Here is a 25,480-nt window from a genome sequence, read left to right on the forward strand (position 1 = left end):
AAACATAATCACTCAAAAACACTGTCTACATTCTGATGTTCTAGATCTGAGTCTGTCTGTGCATGTATTTTCTCTGCAGAAGTTGGGTGTGCTTGCTCTTGTGAATGAGGAGAGTCATTTCCCTAAAGGCACTGATGGCACATTGCTGGAGAAACTCCATAGCCAGCATTCTGTACGTCACACACACACACACACACACACAAACACACTAATTTTTCCGAAGGGCAATAGGTTTGCTTGGGCAAGAACTGTAGGCAGGAATGTATTTCCCAAATGGAGGGAACCAAACAAACTCATATTGATCAACCACTTATATGAATATTGGGCATAATCACCAACTTGGATATGATAACTATAATCACTAATCTGTTTCTCTCTCCATATCATTAGAGGAATCAGTTCTATGTTAAGCCTCGTGTTGCAGTTCATCAGTTTGGAATCAAGCACTACGCAGGAGAGGTACAGCACCATGTCTACTGTTTTTATTATTTATTTATTTATTTATTTATTTATTTATTTTAGTTGAATTGAACTTCCACAGTATGCATCTTCAACTGCCAATAAATAACAGAAAAAATAAATAAATATAAATATATATATTTATACAACAAGTATAAATATATATATATATATATATATATATATATATACATTTCCTTTAAATGCCATTTTGTTCATATATCAAATGCAATTGTGTAAATGTTTATTCAATTTATACATTTTTTATAAATATTTTAGGGAGCATTTATCTTATAAAAGGGTCAAGAAGCATTATTTATTAGCATACATAGCATTTTATTAAATATTTGATTAAATAGACTTTTGATACAATATGGTCTGTCAGTTACCAGCAACCAAGTTGGTGATCACGGTAAAATACAAAGAAATACAAATAATTGTATATATTAAAAATGTTGCAATTGAAAAAGAAAAATTGAAGTCTATTCAAAAATTGTACAAAAATTTTAGTCTATTCACTTGTTATGTATTATGGTGTATATATTGGAGAATGAGGGGGAAAAGAATCAACGCTGGTCAACGTCAGCACTGCAGGTGTCATGTCTCTGGTTAACATCCTGCTTTTTGTCTGCAGGTTGTGTATGATGTCAGAGGAATCCTGGAGAAGAACAGAGACACATTCAGAGATGATATTCTCAACTTACTCAGGGAGAGCAGGTGTGTGTGTGTTTGTATGCAGTTGTGTAACTGTCCTCAATGAGGCCATGTATTCACACGTTCCTGTTCTCTCAGGTTGGATTTTGTGTATGATCTCTTTGAGCGAGTGAACACCTGGACTGGACAGGACACAGTCAAGTGTGGCTCAAAGTATCGCAGACCTACAGTTAGCTCCCAATTCAAGGTAAGAAACTACAACTCTCGTAATACTTTAGAACAGGTAAACAACAGGTACATTTAAATGTGTGAATGTAAGTGAATGTAAAGATGCAATTTTTACTCTTACTCTTTAAAAAGTGTAACAAGTGATTGTATGTTTATCGTTTGTTTCTAATAACCTAAAACATCAGGTATTTATTAGTATATTATGGGCTGGTTTCACAGACAGGGCTTAAACTAAGCTAGGATTGGGCCTTAGTTCAATTAGGGCATTTTAGTAGCTTTTATAAACGTGCCTTAGAAAAAAAAACATTACTGGAGTGAATCTTGAGACACAACAGTAGCACTGACATATTTTAAGAAATGTCAGAGTAAGTTGCTTTCAGTTAAAACAGCTAAAACATGCATTTTAGTCCAGGACTAGCTTAAGCCTTGTCTGTGAAACCCCCAGTAAGTGCATTTGGTATACAATGTTTTAAACAATTTGTAACAGATGATTTATTTCTATCTACCCAGAATTCATTGCACTCCCTGATGTCCACCCTTAGTGCCTCCAATCCATTCTTTGTACGCTGCATTAAACCCAACAATAGCAAGGTATGTGTCACAGACACAAACATATGAACATTACATGTCTTCTACTTTGTGTCAGTTTGTATAACATTAGGTTTATGTTGGGTTCAGGTTTGAAATTAATTTAGATTATCACTTCAGAGTTGTTTTGTTTATTTTGAGAATGCCAGTCGGATCTGGTCACGTTTATGGGCCGGGTTCAAGTGCAGACATCTAATACAAACACACCAATTAGACACACACACACTATCAGATGGCGATTCTGTGTATGGCTGTATATCTCTTTGTGTTTTCATTCAGTAGTGACAGAGGGAGATCATAAACTCAGTGTGAAGATTTAAGACTCCTTTGAGAGACACACACACATGCTCTGCACACTTTTCTATTCCGACTGCATTGGACCCGAGGCCATTCAGCAGACTGCCTATTAACTCTACAGCAGATGTCAGACTACATGTGTGTTTTGTGTTTGGTAGTACCTCTTTGTTCAGTTGTTTGAGGTCAGTGCAGAATTGATGTGTTAATGGGACACATCAATTCTGTTCCATTCTACTGTCGCTTTCAGATCGGGCATAAACAAATCTATGCTGAAGTAAATCAATATGCAGTTGCCTCGTGCAGAAGGCACAAGTATATAGTATATATAAAATATAAAAAAGCAAAAGAGAAAGCTAACAAATAATGTAATAATTAATAATGTAGAATATTTATTATAACAGTTAACACTAACATGATGACTTAATAAAACTAAATAATTTACAGCTACTCATGTGTAACATGTTTGTCTGCTTATATCCAAAATTCAATATTTAAAAATCATTCCTCAAGAAAATACAAGTGAAATCAAACAGATGTCAATTTTCTTTTCTTTTTTTTGTCACCAAAAACTTTGACTAGATTTGAATTTGAATTTTTCTTTCTTCTTTTTCTCTAAATTTGGCTTGACTTAATATAGTAAAAACAATTAAATGATTAACTAAAATTTATATATTTTTATTAAATTATCTAATTTACAAAAAATATATGGCAACTATTAATTTATCTGTTTTCTATTTATCTAAATATTTAAAATTAATTACAAATTAAAATATTCTTCTCTAAAAATAGCTTAGTATAAACAGCCAATGAATGAATTAATTAATTTTAATGTACAATTATGTATGACATTATATGTTTGTCTGTATGTCTGTCTTTTTGTCAAGTTCACTTCAGCTGTATGTCTATGTCTCTCTATCCACTGTCCCCCCACTTTATTTGAATGTAAACAGCTGGGGTGGCTTCTGCCCCTTTTTTACCCACAATGCATTTCCCTCCAACACCCCCCTCCCCCCTTGAGCACAAATTAGCCCAGCATGGGTCTGATTTCCATGGTAACCAGCAGTGTGTGAATGAGAGCTGAGGGGTTGGGGGGTGTGTATGTGTGTGAGCTGACCAGTTGATCTCTGGCTTGTTGTGAACATACACTCACTCTGAGCTGCCGACGGTCACAGGATGAGAAAGGACACTTTTCTGTACAGTAAGAGACGAGTTTATATATTATTAAACTAAACGTTTAGCCAGTAGCCAGTTACATTGTTGATGTAGAAGAAAAGAACTGATACAGTGGTGTTTAGACAGATGCTGAGAGTTTTTCCAGATGTCTGACTGCTGTCTATCTGTTTACCTGTTGGATAATTAAGAAGCTTTTGCTTATTAAAGAACAGATTTATGAAAACTGTTCGCTATGTTCTCATGGTTTGATTCCTAAAGGGATAGTTCACCCAAAAAATGACAATTCTGTCATCATTTACTTGTGTCGTTCCAAACCTGTGACTTTCTTTCTTCTGTAGAACATAGATATTTTGAATAATACAATAAAATAAATACAATAAAAGTCATTGTGGTCCAAAATAACTTTCATTGTATGTACAAAAACACTGATACATTTATCAGAATTTCTTCTTTTGTGTTCCACTTTAGAAAGAAAGTCATACAGGTTTTGGAACAATATGATGATGAGTAAATGATGACAGAATTGTCAGTTTTGAGTGAACTATCCTTTTAATATTTGTAATATGTAGCTAGCATTTGTTTTGCTGGGAGACAATTAAAGAGAGACTTTGTCCCTCCCCCCATGAAGTACTCTGACATTGATCCTGTCTGCTTTCTGTGACTTGTGCTGCATGTATCAGTATGTTAATGTGCCTCTAACTATAATGAATGATTGTGTGAGTGTGAGTGTGTGTGTGAGTGTGTGTGTTGGTAGTGACCTTCCTCTCACAGTGCTCATTCACCACTCATCTCTTCATCTCACTTTCATTCGCCAGACCTTCTGGTTCATTCCTCCTTCCACAGAGATGACATTTAGAAGCGGGGATCACAGCGCCCCGTTTCCGACCTCACCCCCACACAGGGTCGGAGGTCAGGGGGAGAGGGGGTGATGATGGCCCACTTAGTGTGTTTGAAGAATGAATCCACTCAAAACTCAACCAGTCTATATTTGAAAGCGGAATTAATTTAGCTAATTTAGATTTATGACCTATAACTTGTCTGAAACTGAAACACTTTTTTAAATGGAGCAAATGTGGTGATTTTAAATTGTTAAAATGTCTCTGTCACTCTCTTTCGCAGATGCCCGATCAGTTTGAGCAGTCTGTAGTCCTCAACCAGCTGAGATATTCTGGGATGTTGGAGACGGTTAAAATCAGACGTTCTGGGTTTCCAGTCAGGAGAACGTTCAATGATTTCTGTTCCAGGTTTGTGTCCCAAAAACTATAAACTCGCATATTCCTACTGAAAAATGATTAATTCTGAAAATGTTCCATTTCATCATTTTTATCAAATGAAAATGCAAAGGGGATTTTTATTTAAAGTTTAAGGTTTTCCGACACCTCTTTAGGCATAGTTAAATGAAGCCATTGTCATTCTTTTCAGTCCAAACAGTCCTCCTTTCTATGCAAATAACACTTTTAATAGAATGCGTCTTATTCACAAAACCCACGCTGTTTAACACCCAGAATTAACATTGTGCTATTACTGCTTGCTTTCTGTTTTTACTGCATTTCCTGCATCTTTGAATGGTAATCATATAGTGGATACATGGACACAGAGTTGAATGCAATAGTGGCGTATAAAAGTAAGATCCATTTTTAGGCTGTGGAAAGAGACCGGTCAGTTTGATATGTGCGGAATTGGATTTGTCTAAAATACTCACAGGTGGATGTGCAACAAAACCGTTCCCAATTTTTGGTCACACAATGTATCATAATTTTGCATTGTTCTGTCCCCATGAAAATAAAAGGATTCACAGTGTTAACTGACTTTATTGTGAACCACCTTTGCAGGACAGTTCAATCACTGTTTTATTTTGTTTTTGCCAGATACTATGTGTTGATGAGGGGCTTGGCTTTATCAGATGACATCAAGGGGCGGTGCTTCCTTCTGCTGCAGATCTATGACAACAGCAGTGCTGAATGGCAGCTGGGAAAAACCAAGGTGAGAAACATCATGTTCTTTGAAATGTGTGACTGTGTTGATAGCTGACAGAAAATACTTTTGGAAAGTTCTTCACAACACAATTTAATCATCACTTTGCTAACTGTCTCAACCCAAGTTAACAGGTAACCTAAGATATACGCCCTCCCATTCTCTCCATTCATGTAAATTTTAACCTAAAATGTTTCCATTGATTTTTTTAATGCATCAGCTATCAAGAATACTGAATAGGGTAGTGCATAAGCAATTGGAAAAATTTGGTGCAAGCTTTTGTGAAAGTGAAGCAGTTTGAAAGATGCTTGGATCTAAACCTAATAATTTATTGGTTTTATACTGGTTTTATCTGGTGTAAATGATGGCTTTTCATTGGTTGTATTTTTGTAGGTGTTTATGAGAGAGAGTTTGGAGCTGCGGTTAGAGAAACAAAGAGAAACAGAAGTGCTCAAAGCGGCTTCAATTATCCAAGCTCATATATTGGGTTATAGAGCACGGTAAACACACTTACACATGCAAATGCACATAAACTTACTCACGCTTGGTGTCAAATCTAATGTACTCCCTCTGTTTCTCTCTCTGCCCTCTGCTGGTTATAGGTTGCAATACAGGCGGCTGTTGCAGTGCATTGTTGTCATTCAGAAAAACTACCGTGCACTGTTTTGGCGCCGGCGTTTCCAGACCATGCGCTGGGCCACCATCACCCTACAGAAGAGGCTCAGAGGGCAAAGGGCACGACGGCTCTACATTCACCTTCTAGAGGAGAAGAGGAAGAGGGAAGAAGAGGAAAGGAGACAAAGAGAAGAACAGGAGGCACTAGAGAGGTGGGACAATAGCCTGTATTATTATACCTATGTTTGTGTTTATAATGTTAGTTTCTGATCTTCTTGTGATGCTTATTTGTCAGAGAGAGACAGTGCATGGAATTGGAGCTCCTGGCACAAGCGGTTAGTGGAAAAACTCTATCAAGATCTATCTATCCATCCATCCATCCATCCATCCACCACTTTAGTTTTTAGTTTTGTTTTAAAGCAGAATTCAAAACACAACCAACTCAAGTGACATTCTGTTTATATTGCTTGTTGGGTAACGCAGTCTTTTCTATGCAGGCAGAGGAGGCTCGAAGAATAAAGGAAGAAATGAAAAATGAGCAGATTCAAAGTTTATTACCTGAGAGTACCACACCAGTGAACAGTATTGTACCAGAGAGTAGCCTATTTGAGAATGACCCTCCTGAGAGCCCAGTAGCAGAGAAATCACTGGCGGAGCAGGTGTTTGACGAGGTGTTCGAAGGAGAAACAAACCAGGCATCACAGGTGGAGGAGATCTTGCGTTTGGAGCGTGAAATTGAAGGCCTGCGGCGACAGAAAGAGGCTCAGGAGCAGAGTCTAACCACGCATTCGTTGCATCGTCTGCAGTGGCTGCGTGATCAGGAGCTGCGCAGGCTGGAAGAAGAGGCCTGCAAGGCTGCGCAGCAGTTCCTCACATCGCTCAACTTCGATGAGATCGACGAGTGCGTGCGTAACATCGAGAGCTCGCTGGGGGGATCCAGTGGCTCACAGCAGGGGGTAGCCAGAGGTGAGGAAGATGAGGTGGATGAAGGTCTGGGAGTGGATGATGGGTTTAAAGACTCGCCTAATCCCAGCGAGCACGGCCACTCCGACGGCCAGCGCACCAGTGGAATCCGCACCAGCGATGATTCCTCTGAGGAGGATCCTTATGCTAATGACCGTATGCCCCCGCCCTTAGCCCCACTTATCATCATGCCCTCAGCCTACCATGCTCCACCCTCAAGCAGTGGCTCCACCTACTCTCACGCTGTTCAGGAAGAAGAGGCGGAGCTAATCCCTCCCGATGAAGATTCAGATTATGATGCAGATGATTATGATGGAGGCCTCATCATGCGACCTCCCAGCCTCCCACCTCACAATGACCACTGGTCACGTGACCATCGCAGCTCCTTTGCAACCAGCACCAGTGTCAGCTCCGGGGCGTACCGCTTCAGCTCAGACGGGCCACAATCTTCAGTGAGTTTTGCATACACATTCTGCATGGTTGATGAATCAGATTTCCCAAACATTATTGTCATTTAACAACACATTTGCATGTTCACGGTGGTCTGATGTCAGTTAATGGGGATATGAAATGCATGAAATTCCGTTTATCAAAGAATCCAAACCAAATCAACATATTAGAATGATTTCTGAAGGATCATGTGACACTGAAGACTGAAGTAATGGCTGCTGTAATTCAGCTTTCCATCATAAGAATAAATTACATTTGAAAATAAATAGAAAAAAGTTATTTTAAATTGTAATAATATTTCCCAATATTACTGTTTCTATCATTCTAAAATTCTGTGTTTTCATTAATTAAATCTCATGGTAAAGAATCTTACTCACCCCAAACTTTTGAATGGTTGCATACTTAACATTACTGAAGGAAAAAGAGTTGTGAATGTAATTTCATGACTTTAAAAGCATGTGCTGTTAATGCATGTTTACATGTAATTGCTGATTGTGTATCCCTGTTTTTTTCCATCAGTTTGAGGACAGTGAAGATGACTTTGAAAGGTTTGATACCGACGATGAATCATCTTACAGACGGGATTCTGTCTATAGTTGTGTTACTCTCCCCTACTTCCACAGCTTCCTTTATATTAAAGGTAAATAGCCTACCAACTCTTCTCTCAACACTTTATTATGTTTGTTTAATTACATGCTTGCAAGACAGTGTAATGACATTTAAATCACTTTTTCTTCTTTTCCAAATATTTCTGAAGGTAACTTAAAGGCTCAAACTCCATTCAGACTTAGTTTTGTACTTGATAACTTGATACTTTTTTGGAAATTTAAGTTTCAATTTACTCTAAAATTGTTTAATGTTTGTGGAGCAGGATTTTGACCAATCAGATTTCAGTGGGCGGGGCTACCCAGCGCAACTCATTAGAAAATCTTAACCATAACTATTTGTGGCAGCCGTATCTGATTAGGACAAAAATTTAATTTGCTTGGAAGAGACAGATTTTATCACTTTTAATAGCTTGAATGTGCCTGGATGTGTGTTGCAGGTGGCCTGTTGAACGCCTGGAAGCGTCGCTGGTGTGTGCTCAAGGATGAAACATTTCTGTGGTTCAGAAGCAGACAAGAGGCTCTCAAACAGGGCTGGCTGCTGAAGAAGGGCGGAGGATCCTCAACACTATCTCGACGCAACTGGAGACGCCGCTGGTTCGTCCTGCGACAGAGCAAACTCATCTACTACGAGAACGACACAGAGGAGCGGATGAAAGGCATGCTGGACATGCACGAAGCTAAGTAAGACCTCAGGAAGTTCAGTACACAAAGGTTTCAGGTTCAGTCACGATCAGTGTGACACTAGATCTGGAGAGCTATGGTCATTCTCTGTTGCCTCTTATTCTTGACACTTTTAAAGGGCTTAACCTATCAATCAAAAATACTAATAGCACATACAAATACAAATACCGCAAAAAGACAACAAAATGTATTTGTTTATTTATTTTTCTCTCGAATCTACACTGAACTGGCTTCAGCTGAATTGTGAACAGCTGAACACTGTTGTATTTTTTAGAGCTGCTTTACAGCAAATGTTTAATTCTGTTTGCATCATTGATCATTACTTTCCTGTTTGTAACTGTAAAGCTGCTTTGAAACGATCTGTAATGTATGAAGCTCTATATAAATGAAGGTGACTTGACCTGTTCTTTTTGTGTTGTTTTATTAGAGAGATTATTGATGTAACAGGGAAGGAGAATGGGATTGACATTGTTATGCCAGGAAGAACATACCACCTTGTTGCAGAAACTGCAGAGGATTCCAGGTTAGTGTGGTTATTTTTTGTGTTTTTTAATCCTGCATGCTTTAAGCCTTGATGTTGTTTACTTAGTAAATATGTAAAACCATCGAATTGAGGTTTTTAATTATTTTCTGTGTGTTGTGTGCAGTCATTGGTTTAGCGTGTTAAGTCAGGTGCACATGTCGACAGAACAGGAAATTCGAGAGATGCATGATGAGCAAGCAAATCCTCAGAATGCTGTGGTAAGTATTAGACACACACACACACACACACACACGTTTTATGATTTTTATTCTGTACAAACTGTATAATCTATCCATTAATGCTAAACACAACCCTCACAGAAATCTCTCTGGATGTTTACATTTTCAGAAAACATAATTTATTATTTTCCTTATCGGGACCAAAAAAATTGTCCCCACTAGGTATTACTGTCTTTTTGGATAAATTTGGTCATCACAACATAGGGTTTACCAGGACCACGCACAAATTTGGAGACAATTCATAAGATATTTAGAAAATATGTTTGTGTTTTTCATAGGGCACATTGGATGTGGGAATGATTGATTCTGTATGTGCATCTGACAACCCAGAAAGGTAAACACACACACTGTCCTCTATCTGTCTTGTTGCATTTGAAACAAAAACTTTAGTTTTAAAGTTTGCAGTTTAGTGGATTGGTGATCTGCACTTGTATTATTGACCTTTCTTTAAATATTGCTATTATTTTACATTATATATAATATATCTTATATTATTATATTATATACTAATTTTTCATTTATTTTTTAAAACTAATTTCTTATAATTGCGGCTTTATATCTAACATTTGTGACTTTCTCAGTTGCAACATTTTGTAATTATGAATTTATATTTCACATTGTGACTTTTATTTTAGTCGCATTCTCATTTTTTTTTTGTACTGTATATTGTTGACTCTATCACAGTTTGCAATGTTCCTCATTTGTAATAAAGCTTTGCGCTTTAAAGGCATCTGCAAAATGAAATGACCTAATTTCACAATAACATTTTTATTTTTTCTCTGAGAAAAACAATACAGTTGTGTTATCATGTAGACAATAAAATATTTAAAAGGTTTTTGCATTTTCTCTCTATCCAGGCCAAATGCCTTCGTTATAATTACTGCCCATCGTGTTCTACATTGCATGGCTGAGTCAGCAGAAGAAATGCATCACTGGATTACGTTGCTCCAACGCACGAAAGGAGACACACGTGTGCAAGGACAGGAGTTCATCATCAGGGGTGAGAGGTCACCTCTGTTGGCTCAGTTGTTAATGAATTGTCTGTAGATTATTTGTACATTAGTTATTTCTCATTGTATGGGGATGTTTCATCACTCTTCCTAGTCAATCATAGAATCAGAGTAAACCTGGATGAATGAAAAACTTTATAGGTGTTTTGTTTGATAATAACAGGATTGTATTTTTTATTCTGATTATTTAAGAATTTGACACATTGTATGCCTTTTGGAATGCTTAATATACAAATTAATTATTGGGTCATGCCAAATCAACCAAATTAATAAATGCAATGGATGTGTATTTACCGAGTAATCCACTATTTTGTGGAGGGGGGTCAAAATGATAATTTTCACCTGAGATTTGGATCCAAATTACAGGTGGGCGAAAATGACTTTTCACATTCGCCTATTAGTAAAATCTACTGACTTAAGCAATCCTTGTTGCATTATATGCCAATGGTGACATTTCACATTCAAAATGGGAAAAGCACTTTTTGTGTTTTTTCCCCCAAAGTTTGCATGTCTGTATTAAAGATATCCTACAAAATAGTGGATTCATATTTTGATTTATAATATTACGATTTATGTTTGTCTTTCTTAAGAAAAAAATATGAACAAAATAAAAAATTTGAGCCGGGCACCTCTAGTTGAGTTGACACACGGAATGACCCTAATTGATTTGATATGGAAGGAACATTAATTATATTAATTAATTTGAATTAAACATAATATGTATTACATACTTGATGGTTCATTTTTGAAGATGGTTATTTAGTGTTTGGACAAATAAAGAGTGAAGAGAAAAGATGGCTTAGACCACAATTACATGTTATAATGTTCACTTTCAAATCAACACCACCATGTCAGGATGCCTTCAACTTCAAACTGAATTTTAAAATATGTGAAAATATGTCAAATCTCTCTCTGTCTGTTTCTCTGTTTTGGTTTCCAGGTTGGTTGTATAAAGAGATTCGGGGCAGCAGTCGTGGGAATCTTAAGCTGAAGAAGCGCTGGTTTGTGCTGACTCACAATTCTGTGGATTATTATAAAAGCTCAGAGAGAAACGCTCTTAAACTGGGCTCTTTAGTGCTTAACAGCCTCTGCTCCGTGATCGTTCCCGATGAGAGAGTCTTCAAAGAGACCGGTAAACACACACACACATGCATGCACATAAACAGTAGAGTATACCAACAAACATTTACATCTTCATCAGACTCTATACTATATTTGTGTGCTTCTAGGCTACTGGAACGTGAGCGTGTTTGGTCGTAAGCATTCATACAGGCTGTACTCTAAGCTGCAGACGGAGGCTAGTCGATGGGCCAGCGCTGTACAGACCTGCATCGACAGCAAACCGCTCATGGATACACACACACAGCAACTTATACAGGACATTAAGGTAACACGCACACAAGTGCATATGCGTTTATGTTTTTTAACATAATTTTATTGAAATGCTGTTGTTATTGTTTGTTTTCAGGAGAACTGTCTGAATTCAGAAGTGGTGGAGCAGATCTACAAGAGGAACCCAATACTGCGTTACACACACCACCCTCTACATACTGCCCTCCTGCCTTTACCCTATGGAGATGCACAGCACAGCTGTGAGTGAAACACACACATTTAAAATGCACTTAATATTGAGTATTATTATCAATTTGTACTGGATGAGAACAAAACTTGAACTAATTTGAGCTAGATAATGATAATTGTCTTCTGCAGAGCTGCTTTATAGCTGAATAAATTATTATTTTTTTCATTATTGATGAACTCTGCAACTTGAACACTTATTGAGCTGAACTAAATCAACATTGAACTAACTTTAGCTGAATAATGTCACTATTATCTTCTGTAGAGCTTTTTTATAGTTGAACTGAGTTTGATTCATAACTAATGAACATTCACACTGTTATTGAACTGAATTGAATCAACATTGACACTGTCTTCTGTAGAGTTGTATTTTAGCTGAAATTGAGGTTGTTTCAAAATGATTGAACTTTGCAACATTGACACTGTTATTTTTTTTTGTTAGTTTATTACTGTGAAGCTGCTTTGAAAATAGTCTGTATTGCATAAAGCGCTAAATAAATAAATGTGACTTGACATATATGTTCTAATAATCACTCATGTTTTTAGCTGACAAAGGGAGAAATTACGGCACGCTGCAGGCTGAGGCCCTCAAGATCTTCAATGTTCTTCATCAGCTTGAGGCCGAAGCCAGTCCCATCCCTCACATCCAGGGGCTCCTGCAGACGGCGCATGACCTACGACCCCTAAGAGACGAGCTCTTCTGCCAGCTCATCAAACAGACAGCACACCACCCGAAGCCTGCTGGCCCCGCACACATTAGTGGCTGGCGAGTCATAGCCTGCATGTGCTGCACATTTAGCCCCGCCTCCAGAAGTGTTCTCAAATACCTGAAATTTCACTTGAAAAGGTGAGTGAGCATGTGGCCTTGTGTTTGGAGTATTTTGTCTTGTCAAAATGCCATAGGGTTAAAAAGGAGATCAATTAGATAATTTAAGATCAATACTTACTTACTGCACAGTACACTACCATTCAGTAGCAAGATGCATTAAATTGATCCTTTATAATGTTAAAGAACTTTCTATTCATTAAAGAATCCTGAAAAATGTATCATGGTAAAATAAAATTGATAATAAGATATGTTTCTTGAGCACCAAATTAGCATATTAGAATGATTTCTGAAGGATCATGTGACACTGAAGACTGGAGTAATGATGCTGAAAATTCAGCTTTGCATAACAGGAATAAATTACATTTTAAATTATATTAACATAGAAAACAGGTATTTTATTTCACAGTATTACTGTTTTTACTTGAGTTTTGATCAAATAAATGCAGGCCTGGTGAGCACAAGAGATTTCTTTAAAAAATATAAAAAAATCTTCCTGACCCCAAACTTTTATCAGTAGTGTATATACTATTTATTGCAGGCCATTTTATAAAAATAGTATGTGAAACAGAAACAATAAATCTGAAATCGAACAGTAGTCCACAACATTGTCACATGACTTCATTACATTGCATGTTTCATTCGGTGAATGGTGTCAAATTAAGTGGAAATAAATACTGTTATTTTGCATTTTTAATTTGTGTAAAACTTTGGCAGTCTGATCAAATAATTAAATAAGTCAGACCTCAAATAGGATAGGATATTAAAATTCGGGCCAATACTATAATAACCAATAAATAGTTGAGTAATATATGAAAATTTTATATTGTTTTGTCTTAATAAATAAAAAATAAATTGTGACTGATTTTCTACTCAGGACACGAGAGCTGTACCCAGGCACTGAGATGGAACGCTATGCTGTATTCTCCCAAGACGCCTTGCGGCACGTGCGTGGCCGCGAATACGTTCCTTCACAGGAGGAGCTGAGGGCCATACTGAGCAGACAGGAAATGACATCGACAGTTTACTGCCATGGTGGAGGGTCCTGCAAAATCACCATTAACTCACACACAACTGCAGGAGAGGTACACAACACAAAAACACATCCACACACATATACATGTGAGCTTCAGACCCACAGTAACTATATATGTGTGTGTGTGTGTGTGTGTGTGTGTGTCTAGGTGGTTGAGAAGCTGCTGAAGGGTCTCTCCATGGACGACTGTAAGAACATGTTCGCTTTGTTTGAACATAATGACATCACAGACCGAGCCATAGAGAGCAGGACTGTGGTGGCTGACGTCCTCGCTAAGTTTGAGAAGTGAGTCTCACCTTGAATCAGATACCTTACAATTTTATATTTATTTACATTTTTATATTTAAATACATTTTTATATATATTATATATCAATATAAATTATATATTCTTTTTTTTTAATTAATACAAACTGTATACTATTAAAACCATCCATATAGAACACTTAATCTGATGTAAAATGATTTAAAGGTGCTATAAAAGGATTTAAACCTCTGCCCTATAAAGACATTTGAGCAAACATAAATTCATGAGGCAGAGAGTGTTTTCTGATTGGCTGAAAAAAGAGTGGGTTGTTAATCAGCTGGTGTGATTTCTGTCGGGTACTATAAGAAGATTTTATGCATAATATTACCAAAAAATCATTGTTAAAAGCACATTTTATTGTTGTTTTCATTATGTGGGAAAAAATGTTGTGATGTTATTCATTCACTCTCTATATTTCTCTCATTCAGGTTGGCAGATAAAGAACAGGAAGGAGAGAGCTGGAAGTTTTATTTCAAGCTTTTCTGTTTCTCAGAACCTGAGAGCGTTCCTGCTGACAGTGTGGAGTTTGCATTCATGTTTGAGCAGGTCTGATTTCAGTTTAATATCTGGCCTTAAAACACATAAATAACAGGGCTGCCAATCACTTATTATTTAATCACATTTACAAAAAATTGCAGAGAAAATTACATTAATGTGGCAGCTGAAAGCATTGTGTAGTCATTACAAAAAAAGGGGCTTTAAAAGTCGATATATGGCCTGATTTTTGGTCTATGTGCACATGCAAACAAATGCATTGTCTCACTGTTTTCAGAATCTCAGATCTACAGTGCCAGATTTTTTAAGATCATGTGTCATAACGTTGTCTTCTATTCTGTTGGTCACGCACGAATACACACTCAATCATTCATGTACAGTTTTTTAATAATAAATCTATTGACGTTCAAGCCAAAAACGGCAATTTCTTCACTGTAAATGTTTCACAAATGCGATTTCAATCTCTCTCTCTCTCTCTCTCTCTCTCTCTCTCTCTCTCTCTCTCTCTCTCTCTCACAGGCTCATGAAGCTGTCATTAGGGGTCAGTATCCTGCCCCAGAAGAGACTTTGCAGTTTCTGGCTGCTCTTCGGCTGCAGTATTTGCTGGGAGACTACTCTACGCAGAGTGTCTTGCCTGAGTTGGAGCAGGTGTTCCCCATGGCCCGTCTGCGTGCTCGAGTACAGCAGTCCGCACGGTGCTTTGCATCTGCCACACCATCCACAGAAAGAAAGAGAGGTAGTTTCCTGGAAGGCACACTGAGGCGGAGCTTCCGAGGGTCACTGGGGCGACAGCGCCAAGGGGAGGAGCCTGGGGCCATAGAGGCGTGGCTGCAAGACGAGAAGGCGGGGCTGAGAAGCTGTTTGGTGGAGAAATGGCGTAAACTGCAGGGGATGGAACAGGACCAAGCCATGAAAAAGTACATGGGTCTAATCAAGGAATGGCAGGGATATGGCTCCACCCTCTTTGATGTGGAGGTGAGAACACACACACACATGTTGGTACACCTACCCATCACAGAAAACTTTCAGCATTTTTAATAAAAAGTCATTTAGTATGTGTACATTGGGGTGTCCTCATAATGTAGGGGGCGTGGCCTGAAACCTGAATACACATTACAATATAAGAATTTTATGTAGGTCAAACCAGTACACTGACACTCACATAATCAGCCAGGAGTGTTGCTGACTATATTTTCTATATTTGCGTCAGTGTGTCGACGGTGTGTATCCTGGAGAGCTGTGGTTGGGCGTGAGTCGTAAGGGGGTGTGCGTGTACAAGCGTGGGGAGGCGTGGCCTCTGGAGGTGTTTCTCTACGAGGTCATTCTGTCCTTTGGTGCACCGCAGCCTAACATCTACAAGATCAGCGTGGAGGGACGGGAGCTGCTCTTCAACACTATCATGGTACAAAGTGTTTCCCATGCTTCTACAATACACAACACATTTGTCATTTATAGTAACTTAATTATCGCTTCATCGGTCAAATCTTCCACACATTTAAGGATCACTTGAGTTAAACCCAATTTATTCTGTGAGTTGTTAACTCAACACTCACTCTGAACGATTCAAACATGTAACTCATCAGTTTTTAGTTCTTAGCTTGAGAATTGCAGCAATCAAATCAGTCCATTCATGAATGAATAATTTAGTGTGGTTTTTGAACGAGTTCAGCAGGTCGATTGATAAAGAAAAGCGGGTCATGATGATTCATCATGGATCTGATATCACTATCATATCTCAAAGGCCCTGTTTATAGTTTTAGTTTTGGTCGATCAGATCACAAGTGGACGAGGATAAATACATAAATTCGTAGTGTAGATGATCATGTGGTCGAACAGCCGCAAAAGAAAGCCTACTCTCTGGCTACTGACCTAATGCGTAAACATTATGAGAAGCGCTAGCCAATTAAATCTACGGGATTTAAACTTTGTCGGCTAAAGACCTAAGTCTGGTTTGAAGAGGAAAAACGTACCAAGCACAATGTTCTCTCACCATTCTAGATACTTGAAAAAGTACAGTATTAGAGTAATAATGCCTCATTACTGTCCACCATTGCCACTTAACAACCACCCATACACACCAGCATTGTGATAGCAAGTTTTTCACAGGAAAACACTCCTCACATTTACATCATTTTATTGTCATTATGAAGGCCTGAATAACCATGTTTTAGTTTAATCAAAACCTTTAAAATAAATAAAGGAAATAAAATAAATGTTAACTGACATTCATTAAAAGTTAACATTAATTATTTCATTTTATTTCTCATTTAGTATAACTTGAATATTTAAAGAAAACAAATAAAAACAACAAAATTACTATTTAACAAAAGTAAAATAAAAGTGTCAGAATATTAATAAAAAACTATAATAATTTATCAATGATATTAAAATAACACTGGTTTCCTCTATTTGATTGTCTCTGTAGGTGATGGACATTGCAAAGCTCATGAAGGCTTACATCAGTCTAATAGTGAAGAAACGTTTCAGCACTTGTCAATCCATCAGCAGCCACGGCAGCAACTGGTGATCTCTCATTCCTGACAAACTCTTTTCCTATATGTGCCTTTGAGGATAAACGTCAGCAAAATGTTTAATCACAAAAAAAAAAAAAGAGCGACCCTTCAATGCTGAGTGCAAAAGAACCAAAGACAGAGACACTTTCACAACAGACACTATCATGTTCCACACACATTCTGTTGTGCTTAAAACTGTGCCACATGTACATGTCTGTTCATCAGACCGCATATTTTATGTTGTATTTACATTTTAAATCAAGTCCAGTTGCATTTCTTTGGAATTCTGCAGGCAGAAAGTCCAGTCCCCGAAATAAGCAGCACTCAATCCAGTGCCTTTAAAAAAACACAAACACAGATATGCAAACACACACAGATTCTCCTTTAAGTCTGTTTTATATGTGCAATGTTTATATTGTATATTATATAATTCTGAGGAGCTGTATATTTTATAAACCTTTTCTGTTGAACTGCAAGATTGTGATTATACTATTGGATTTTCCTCCCTCTGGTCCTATTATTTTTCTACTCTAAGCCTATAAAAATACTAAAACAACAGGAAAATCTTTCTCATTTTGTATCTTTACTGTGCATTAGTTTATAGGCAATAAATATAACAAAATTCAAAGACTCTTACATTCATTAAAATGTTCATCCACGTTCCCTCTTTGCAGCGCAGAACCATCAGAAAATTCTCTCATTTAACACTTTGAATGCCTCTGAGACCTCTGAATGAGATCTTTTGTTGACTATGCTTATCAGTTAGCACCAAATCATGAACGCTGGTCAAGTTTCCAGAGCTGAAGTACAACGTGCCCAGATGGAATCAGCAGACTTTTTAGTATTTTCAGTGCTGATTTTGCGTGAAAATCTGCAGAATGTATTTGCATTTTTTACATAGACTTCTTTTAAGATGTTTTAAGAAGGCTTTCAATGTGCTTATGATGTTAAAAACATACATTTGTAATTATTACACTCCTTACAACATGTATATCTGTCTCAAGTAGCTTCTGAAATCACTCAGCCAGGGTTTGGTTTCTTAAGGGCACATTACCAGCATCACAGTTTACTGCAATATCTAACCACCAACCCCATTACTTAATGAATTTTGCATGAGTCTAGACTAATAGTCCAAAGTCAGTCTATTTAGTTTTTTGCTTTAATACACACAACATGAGATGTAGGGCACTTAAGCATTGGCAGATGACAATGTGTAAGATCTTTCAGAGGGTCATTTAAAATCATGTGGGAATAGAGTAAAATGAGAGCTGGACTCACTTATATGAATGTCATATTGACACAGATCATATGCCTACAAAGTTAACGTTTTCTCAAACTTCTTCCTTGAACTTTTGAAATCCCTTGGTTTCTCCACTACTTCCTTGTGAAATCAATGTACTTTTTTTTTTTTTTTTACTATCTCTGACAAACAACAGACCATCATTCATTTCCAATGGAGAGTAGTATGGGTGCTGCAGAATTTTTGGATCCGATTTAAGCTTGTGTTGAAATATTTGAACTTTTGCATCTATATCATATGCAACCGCCCACAACAGCCTAGCATTGTGGTGCCATGTTTTACACAAGCAAACACTACTCACATTTCTGAAAAAAATAAAATAAAACCCAATGTAATGCAATGAGCTCCTATGCTCTAGCTTGTTCCCTAATCTAGCTTTCTAATAAACCTGGCATTGTGCAGTATATGATTATTGTTAGCACTGTTTATGTAGCATTGCTTATGCTTCTCTACTGTATGTCGTTTTTGATAAAAGCATGTCGTTTTTGGGTATTTTATTTGAATGATTTCTTTTTTGATATCCCGTTTCTCTTCCTCGTGAAATCAATGTTATCGCAGCTTTTTTGATTTAGTATTTGAACATTTGCAGCTAGACTGTATATGACCGCGTGACTGGATATGATGTATGCTAAACAAAACTGGAACCATGAGGTAAGAATTACCAATATTTTTGTACTAAAATGTTATTCTTTAAACACTCTTTTTGTAAAATGGGTAGTTATAAATAATTATTTTATAATCATTACATAATTGATTACTTTGATTAGCCCTAGAAAAACTACCATGAATTTCTTTCAAATGTATCAGCACTCGTTTGTTTTGTGTGGATATATTTTACCATGGTGAATAACGGGAGTAATGGCTGCTTCACAACCAGTTTGAAAGTTCCATGCGACTGCCACTAGTTTATCAGTATGGTAATTGAAAACCTGAACAAAAAAGGTTAGTTTAAAAGAAACATTCATTTGTCTAACAGCAGTAATACATTTTGTGTGCATTATAATTTTAAGTCTGTGTGTGCTTTGTAGTCTTACTTCGATGCTCAAAGGCTGATCCAGAACTCCAGGCTCGAAGTAATAATTCAATATATCATTTAAATCAGTTTGCGTTACTTCTAAAGTGCTTTTCAAGTAAGGCTCCTCCCAACACTGAGGCCCCTCCCACTGGTTAGCCCCTCCCACAACAGGATGGTGCAGGGAGAGTGGATTGGTCCCTGAAAGAGTTAACATCATGTCAAACTGACGTGACCCTGACGACATGCTCGCCTGAGCTTTGCTCTTGTGGGGAGGGGTCAGAGGTCACATTCAGGCACATGGAGAAGAGGTGGAGGGGGCATCGAGGTGATGACTCCAGTCGGGTGGTTTGTGAGTGTGCGTTGGAGACTGTGTGTGTGTGTGTCAGAGGCAGCCACAGGTTGCGGTGAAGGCTGTGTGTGGTCTCCAGGTCTCGGCTTTTATCGTAGTTATGGACATCCCAGAAGAGATTAACGGCCCGCCAGCGCATGAGCACATTGTACACAGCACCACCTTCATGAACAATCAGACCTGAAACACAAATGCACATGGAAACACACATTTTTTAGTAGGGCTGGTTATTGACAGATTTCATGATTTGATTCTGATTTTAATGCGATTCGATGTGGATTAATTTGTATATATATAGTACAGTACGTCAAATTTGCTTGAGGAAAAAAAAGAACTGAACTAAAGCTGCGACTAAACAAGACAAAACTATTAAATTAAATTATTTATTTTTAGATATAATAATCAAAATTCATAAGTGTTGTATACAAACATTTAAAGTGCACATAAGGCGGCTTTTATATTTTAACAAATATATAATTGAACTAAAGGCCTAATCCTGGCTTAATCTAAGCCCTGTCTGTGAAACCGGGCCTAAATATCACTAACAGGATAAGTAAAAAATATGAATAATAAAAAATAAAAATGCTCTTCTCTCAAGTTTTTTTCTAGCTAAATAATATTGAGTTATGGACATTGAATGTAACGTGACATTGTTTACAAGCTGGTTTTACTAACATCTTTCCACGGTTGAAACCGTGATTGAGGGATTACATGAGTCATGATATATTTCAGTAAGTTGTATAACTGCTATAACTAAAGAGCGCCAAAATGGTATTTATTGTTTGAATTTCATGATACAATTGACAGAATTTGAACTTGAAGCTGAGTTTCATTTCAAAAGTAACAAAGCTTATTGTAATTATTGGATGGGAGGCACGCTTAAAATAACTTTTGATGTTTTGTTGATGCATCAACTAAAATAGACTAAAAGACCTTGGGATTTTGAATCAATATCGGTTTATCACAATGAAGATTGATTAAAATCGATTAATCGACATGGTCAACCCAGCCCTACTTTTTTTTAGATTATTTTCGATTTGTCAGCCATAGCTAAATGGACATGCACTCGCAAAATCAGCATATATTAGCTTGAGAAAAGGGCTTTGTATAGGACTAATGTGGTTTGAGTGTATCTATTAGTGTCTCACCAATACACACAAGGTCCATGACTGCATACATGCCATAGCAGATCTGGAACAGGATGTCACTCCGTTGCCATAGCGCCTCTGGACTCAATGCTGACCACAGCAGCCATGACACACTGGCCAATAGGAAGATGCCACCCAGCATCACTGCAATGACCTGAACCTTCTCCACCAGAGTCATGGTGACAGTCTGCCACTGGCAAAACATACAAACACAGCGGTCAGAGCTCCAGACTGCAACTAATATAAACACAAATGTGACAAAAATATATATTTTTATTATTATTATTTAGAATCTAGTCGGCATTGGCGACAGCACAAGCCGTGTTGTCCAATTCATGAACAAATGACTGGTTTGTTTTACCGAATCAGTCAAAATGAATCACAAAACCACTGTGAACTCGCTCATTAAGCGGCGTTCACATCAAGGACGATAATTATAACAATAAAGTTTTAATAATAGATCTAATTCTATAAGAATAGTGAAGTTCACACCACAACTATAATGACAATTACACTAAGGAATCACTTTTTGAAAATCTTATTTCCAGCTGACGAACAATAAAAACATTGACAGCCAATCACAATCCATTCGACTTCAAAGAGCTCCAGCAAGTAAAGCGGCAGATGATATTACTGCACCACAAGCTTATAGTAATGTTGGCTGTTAATGTCAGTATCTTTATAGTTATTGTTCTTGGTGTGAACAGGCCTTTAGTCATTTGAATCAGTAAGTAAATTGTTCAGAGCCATTACTGAACCATGAATCAATTTTTGATTCAAAATGAACCAGGAATAATTACAGTGATATACACTTTTGCAAGACTTACGTTATTCATTATATGTTATGTTTTTTGAACATGTTTACGACTCGAATAACATTTCTAATGGCAGAAATACAATTAGAATCACAATTAGAGTGACATCATCAAATGGAAATTAAAGCACATCTGAATAACAATTGAGCGATTCTTTAATTTGTCAACTAAAAAAGTAAAGTCCTGACCAATATATCATAAGGCAGCATAAATAGATGCTATTTACACTAGTGAAATAGCATATTTTCTTAGCAATACTATTACACTATTAAAACACACTATTTACACTGTTTGTTTAAATAGCAATAGATTCTGTTTACACTATGTGAAAATAGCAGTATTTTCTTTGCAATAAGTGTAAATAGTAGTTAGATGCTTTTTATACTTATAAATATTTTCTTCCTTTTTATTGAAAATAAATGCCTTTCCAATCTGATATGTGATGGGAAAAGGGAGAAGAACAAGTTTGGCACTCGAACTCGGGTCGATTTCAATCAAAGCTTTCTGCCACACGCCTAATCTAGCGTCTTCCATAATTTTGCCGCCAGACGTCAGTGGGCGGAGGTAGTGTAAATAGACACTCCTATATTATAAATCCCTGTGTGTGTGTTTACCTGTTGTGGTGGTTTGATATGTATAGGCAGGATGTTGAATCTGTAGTTGCAGAGTTCACAGCTCCAGGAGCCCTTCTCACTGATCCACTTGAGCAGACACTGCTGATGGGCATGTCGAACAGAACCAGCACAGCGGCACGGGCTCAGCAGCTCCCCCTGCAGCCAATCACAGCCAACACACACAATCAGCCAATCAAAACACACAATGATAAAACACAGATGATTGATGGCTGTTTTATTGTGTGCCTTTGAAGATGAGTTTGTGGAGCCATGAACAATGGTGAAGATGAGCTGTTTCCTCTAAATGAGGAGAACATCTTGAGTGAATGAAACACTATACACATTGACAGAGCTTCATCTCAGTGAGTGGATGGGAAATGATTCATCTGTGCATTCATGAATTATTTCAGAAACATCCTCATTCGGAACTGTAATGAGTCTGAAACAAAGTGGAACACTTTCGCACACACACAAACACAAGGCGCCTCGAGGAAGCACATTAGCTGCAGGAAGTGAAGAGCATTAGACATGAATGGAGCAGCACATTTTCTAATGGATCTCACCAACACACACACACACACCACCAACACTGTCTGTTTAAAGCATTACGAATCACTGAGGTTTCCGATATTCTAATAATTTCATGAATTATGTAGGCCCATAATAAATTAAAAAGATGTTTACAATGTTTATATTACTGAGACTGTCCTAACACTTGTCAGCAGCTGGATGTGCAGTATTTATGAATTGCTATGTTGTTACCTGTGTAGGACAACATCAGGATGGGACATCAAGAACTGGCTCTGCTGTAATATATTAGCTTGTATTTGAATTGCATTGGCCACACATCAACAGTTGAAACTGAAATTGAATTGGAATGATAGGAAAAGGAATTTACTGAATTGTAATTCAGTTCTGAGTTTCAACACAGGTAGTGCATTCTGGGAAACTGCTCATCCACCCTGTCCACAAAAGTTAATATATATATATATATATATATATATATATATATATATATATATATACACACACACATTACTGCGCAAAAGTCTTATAGGCACGTTAGTATTTTCACACACACACACACACACACACACACACACACACACACACACAAAGGTTTTAAGCCAGTTATTTATTTATTTTGCTGTAGTGTGTCAGCAGGAAATATCAGTTTACATTTCCAAACATTCCTTTTGCCATTAATTGCAATAATCCAGTGATATTTTTGTATGCACAAGGAGTCTGACAACAGCAGGTATGCTCCACACGGAGATCTAATTTCACATCAAGTCCGTCTGGGATTACATGAAGAAACAGACTAAACACTGAGACAGACTAAATCCAGAAGAACTGTGGCACCGTCTCCAAGATGCGTGAAGAAACCTTCCTGCAAAGCTACCTGAAAAACTATATGCAAGTATACCTGGACAAAAGCCGTTTTAAACGCAGAGTGGTCACACCAAATATTGATTTGATTTAGTTAATAGAAGTTAATTGATAAAATCTATTTATGACGGGGTTTTTTAAAGCACCCTCACTATACAGCATTTTAGCACAAGTGCCTAAAACTTTTCACAGAACTGTAGCTTTGCAGGGTTTTTTTTTTTTTTTTATTGTCTTGGAGACATTGCCACAATTCTTCTGGATTTAGTCTGTCTCAGTTTTTAGTCTGTTTCTTCATGTAATCCCAGACTGACTTGATGATGTGAGATTAGATCTCTGTGTGGAGCACCGGCTGTTGTCAGACTCCTTGTGCATACAAAAATATCACTGGATTATTGCAATTAATTGCAAAAGGAATGTTTGGAAATGTGAACTGATATTTTCACACATATATATATATATATATATATATATATATATATACAGTATGTATGTATATATATATATAAGTATGTATATATTTATATATATATATATATATATATATATATATATATATATATATATACAGTATGTATGTATATATATATATAAGTATGTATATATTTATATATATATATATATATATATTTATTTATTTATTACTATTTATTTATTTATTTATTACACCTTTATTTTGCACTAGGCTACTAATGTTGGTTGACTCTTTTGTCAAATTACTTGTGGTGTTACTCATAAGTCGCTCTGGAAAAGCAACTGCTAAACTTCTTTTTCATTTACTACTTTAATTCAAACTTTAGGGAATTTAGGGCATTCTCAATTCAATTCTGAATGGCGCACAATCCTGGAACAACCAAAAACGTCGGTGTGACGCATATAAACATGCACAGACCTACATTAAATAGCGCAGACGGATGAAATGAACGGCCCTACTTCACCTGCTCGGCTCCCTGAAAGCAGATCCGACAGCCTGGGGTCGGGATGCAGCTCTCGTTGCTGCAACTGGAGCCCACTGTTTCCGTTTTCCCCGCGCTCTGCCCGGCGATGTCCTCGCCCGGTGTGTCCGTCCCTGCACACGCACCATCCTCGTTCTCGATCTCTGTGATCGGATCAGCCAGCGGTGCTTGAGCTCCAGCGCCCAGCTGCAAGTCATCCTCGCTGAACTCCCCGTCGATCCCCAGCACCGTTTGGACCTGAAACTGTGCGGCATCCACGGTCACGGTGGCGCCTCCCGGTGGCTCATCCACCGTCTGCACGTGCAACGGACCCGCCTCTGCGTGCACATCCATGAATGACGGCACTAAGATCAGAATGAAATAGCAAAATTCGAGGTTTGAGCTTTTACGGGTCTCTATCAGATTTTCCACGGCTCTTCTCCCCTCTGGGACGCATAGGTCTGGCCATAGATCTGCGCCTCAAACCGCTTGCGTTCTTAGAAAGGCACAAGCTTCTGTTGAAAGCTGCAGATGTCCAGGCTGTGTGGCGTGATGTGCTCGGTGTCTCGTTTGCTGAAAGCAGCTTTTCCCCGGAAGACACATTTCCATCCGGGCGCGGTACTGGAACACCGAGCAGTGAAGGCACGAAACACACATAACCACACAGCCAGCCTTCACAGAAGAATCAAAAGCACCGTTTGA

The 25,480-nt window shown here is 37.6% G+C and overlaps 2 protein-coding genes across 2 annotated transcripts in view; one reads left to right on the top strand and one right to left on the bottom strand.

The window, feature by feature from the left end:
- myo10 (myosin X) overlaps positions 1-17,844 on the top strand; it is a 45,493-nt gene extending 27,649 nt beyond the window's left edge. The window contains exons 14-40 of the mRNA XM_084119279.1: positions 80-172; positions 391-459; positions 1,094-1,176; positions 1,252-1,360; positions 1,852-1,932; positions 4,519-4,643; positions 5,268-5,382; positions 5,767-5,873; positions 5,976-6,200; positions 6,284-6,323; positions 6,486-7,403; positions 7,921-8,041; positions 8,447-8,690; positions 9,118-9,213; positions 9,338-9,431; positions 9,731-9,786; positions 10,310-10,452; positions 11,403-11,594; positions 11,692-11,849; positions 11,931-12,054; positions 12,587-12,887; positions 13,744-13,951; positions 14,051-14,187; positions 14,637-14,754; positions 15,223-15,678; positions 15,914-16,105; positions 17,129-17,844. Coding sequence (XP_083975405.1) covers positions 80-172; positions 391-459; positions 1,094-1,176; positions 1,252-1,360; positions 1,852-1,932; positions 4,519-4,643; positions 5,268-5,382; positions 5,767-5,873; positions 5,976-6,200; positions 6,284-6,323; positions 6,486-7,403; positions 7,921-8,041; positions 8,447-8,690; positions 9,118-9,213; positions 9,338-9,431; positions 9,731-9,786; positions 10,310-10,452; positions 11,403-11,594; positions 11,692-11,849; positions 11,931-12,054; positions 12,587-12,887; positions 13,744-13,951; positions 14,051-14,187; positions 14,637-14,754; positions 15,223-15,678; positions 15,914-16,105; positions 17,129-17,230 — 4,707 coding nt within the window. The 3' untranslated portion in view covers positions 17,231-17,844. The remainder of the gene's footprint in view (positions 1-79; positions 173-390; positions 460-1,093; positions 1,177-1,251; positions 1,361-1,851; positions 1,933-4,518; positions 4,644-5,267; positions 5,383-5,766; positions 5,874-5,975; positions 6,201-6,283; positions 6,324-6,485; positions 7,404-7,920; positions 8,042-8,446; positions 8,691-9,117; positions 9,214-9,337; positions 9,432-9,730; positions 9,787-10,309; positions 10,453-11,402; positions 11,595-11,691; positions 11,850-11,930; positions 12,055-12,586; positions 12,888-13,743; positions 13,952-14,050; positions 14,188-14,636; positions 14,755-15,222; positions 15,679-15,913; positions 16,106-17,128) is intronic.
- Positions 17,845-19,626: 1,782 nt separating this feature from the next.
- marchf11 (membrane-associated ring finger (C3HC4) 11) lies at positions 19,627-25,272 on the bottom strand. The gene is made up of 4 exons (XM_084119309.1): positions 24,782-25,272; positions 22,458-22,613; positions 21,029-21,221; positions 19,627-20,060 (listed from the first exon to the last, which is right to left on the bottom strand). Exons 1-4 carry the CDS (start codon positions 25,130-25,132, stop codon positions 19,750-19,752), a joined length of 1,011 nt encoding a protein of 336 aa, XP_083975435.1. The 5' UTR covers positions 25,133-25,272; the 3' UTR covers positions 19,627-19,749.
- Between the last annotated feature and the right edge of the window lie 208 nt (positions 25,273-25,480).

The sequence above is a fragment of the Abramis brama genome, assembly GCF_963993115.1.
Source record: "Abramis brama genome assembly, chromosome: 7".
In the NCBI taxonomy this organism is placed as follows: Eukaryota; Metazoa; Chordata; class Actinopteri; order Cypriniformes; family Leuciscidae; genus Abramis; species Abramis brama.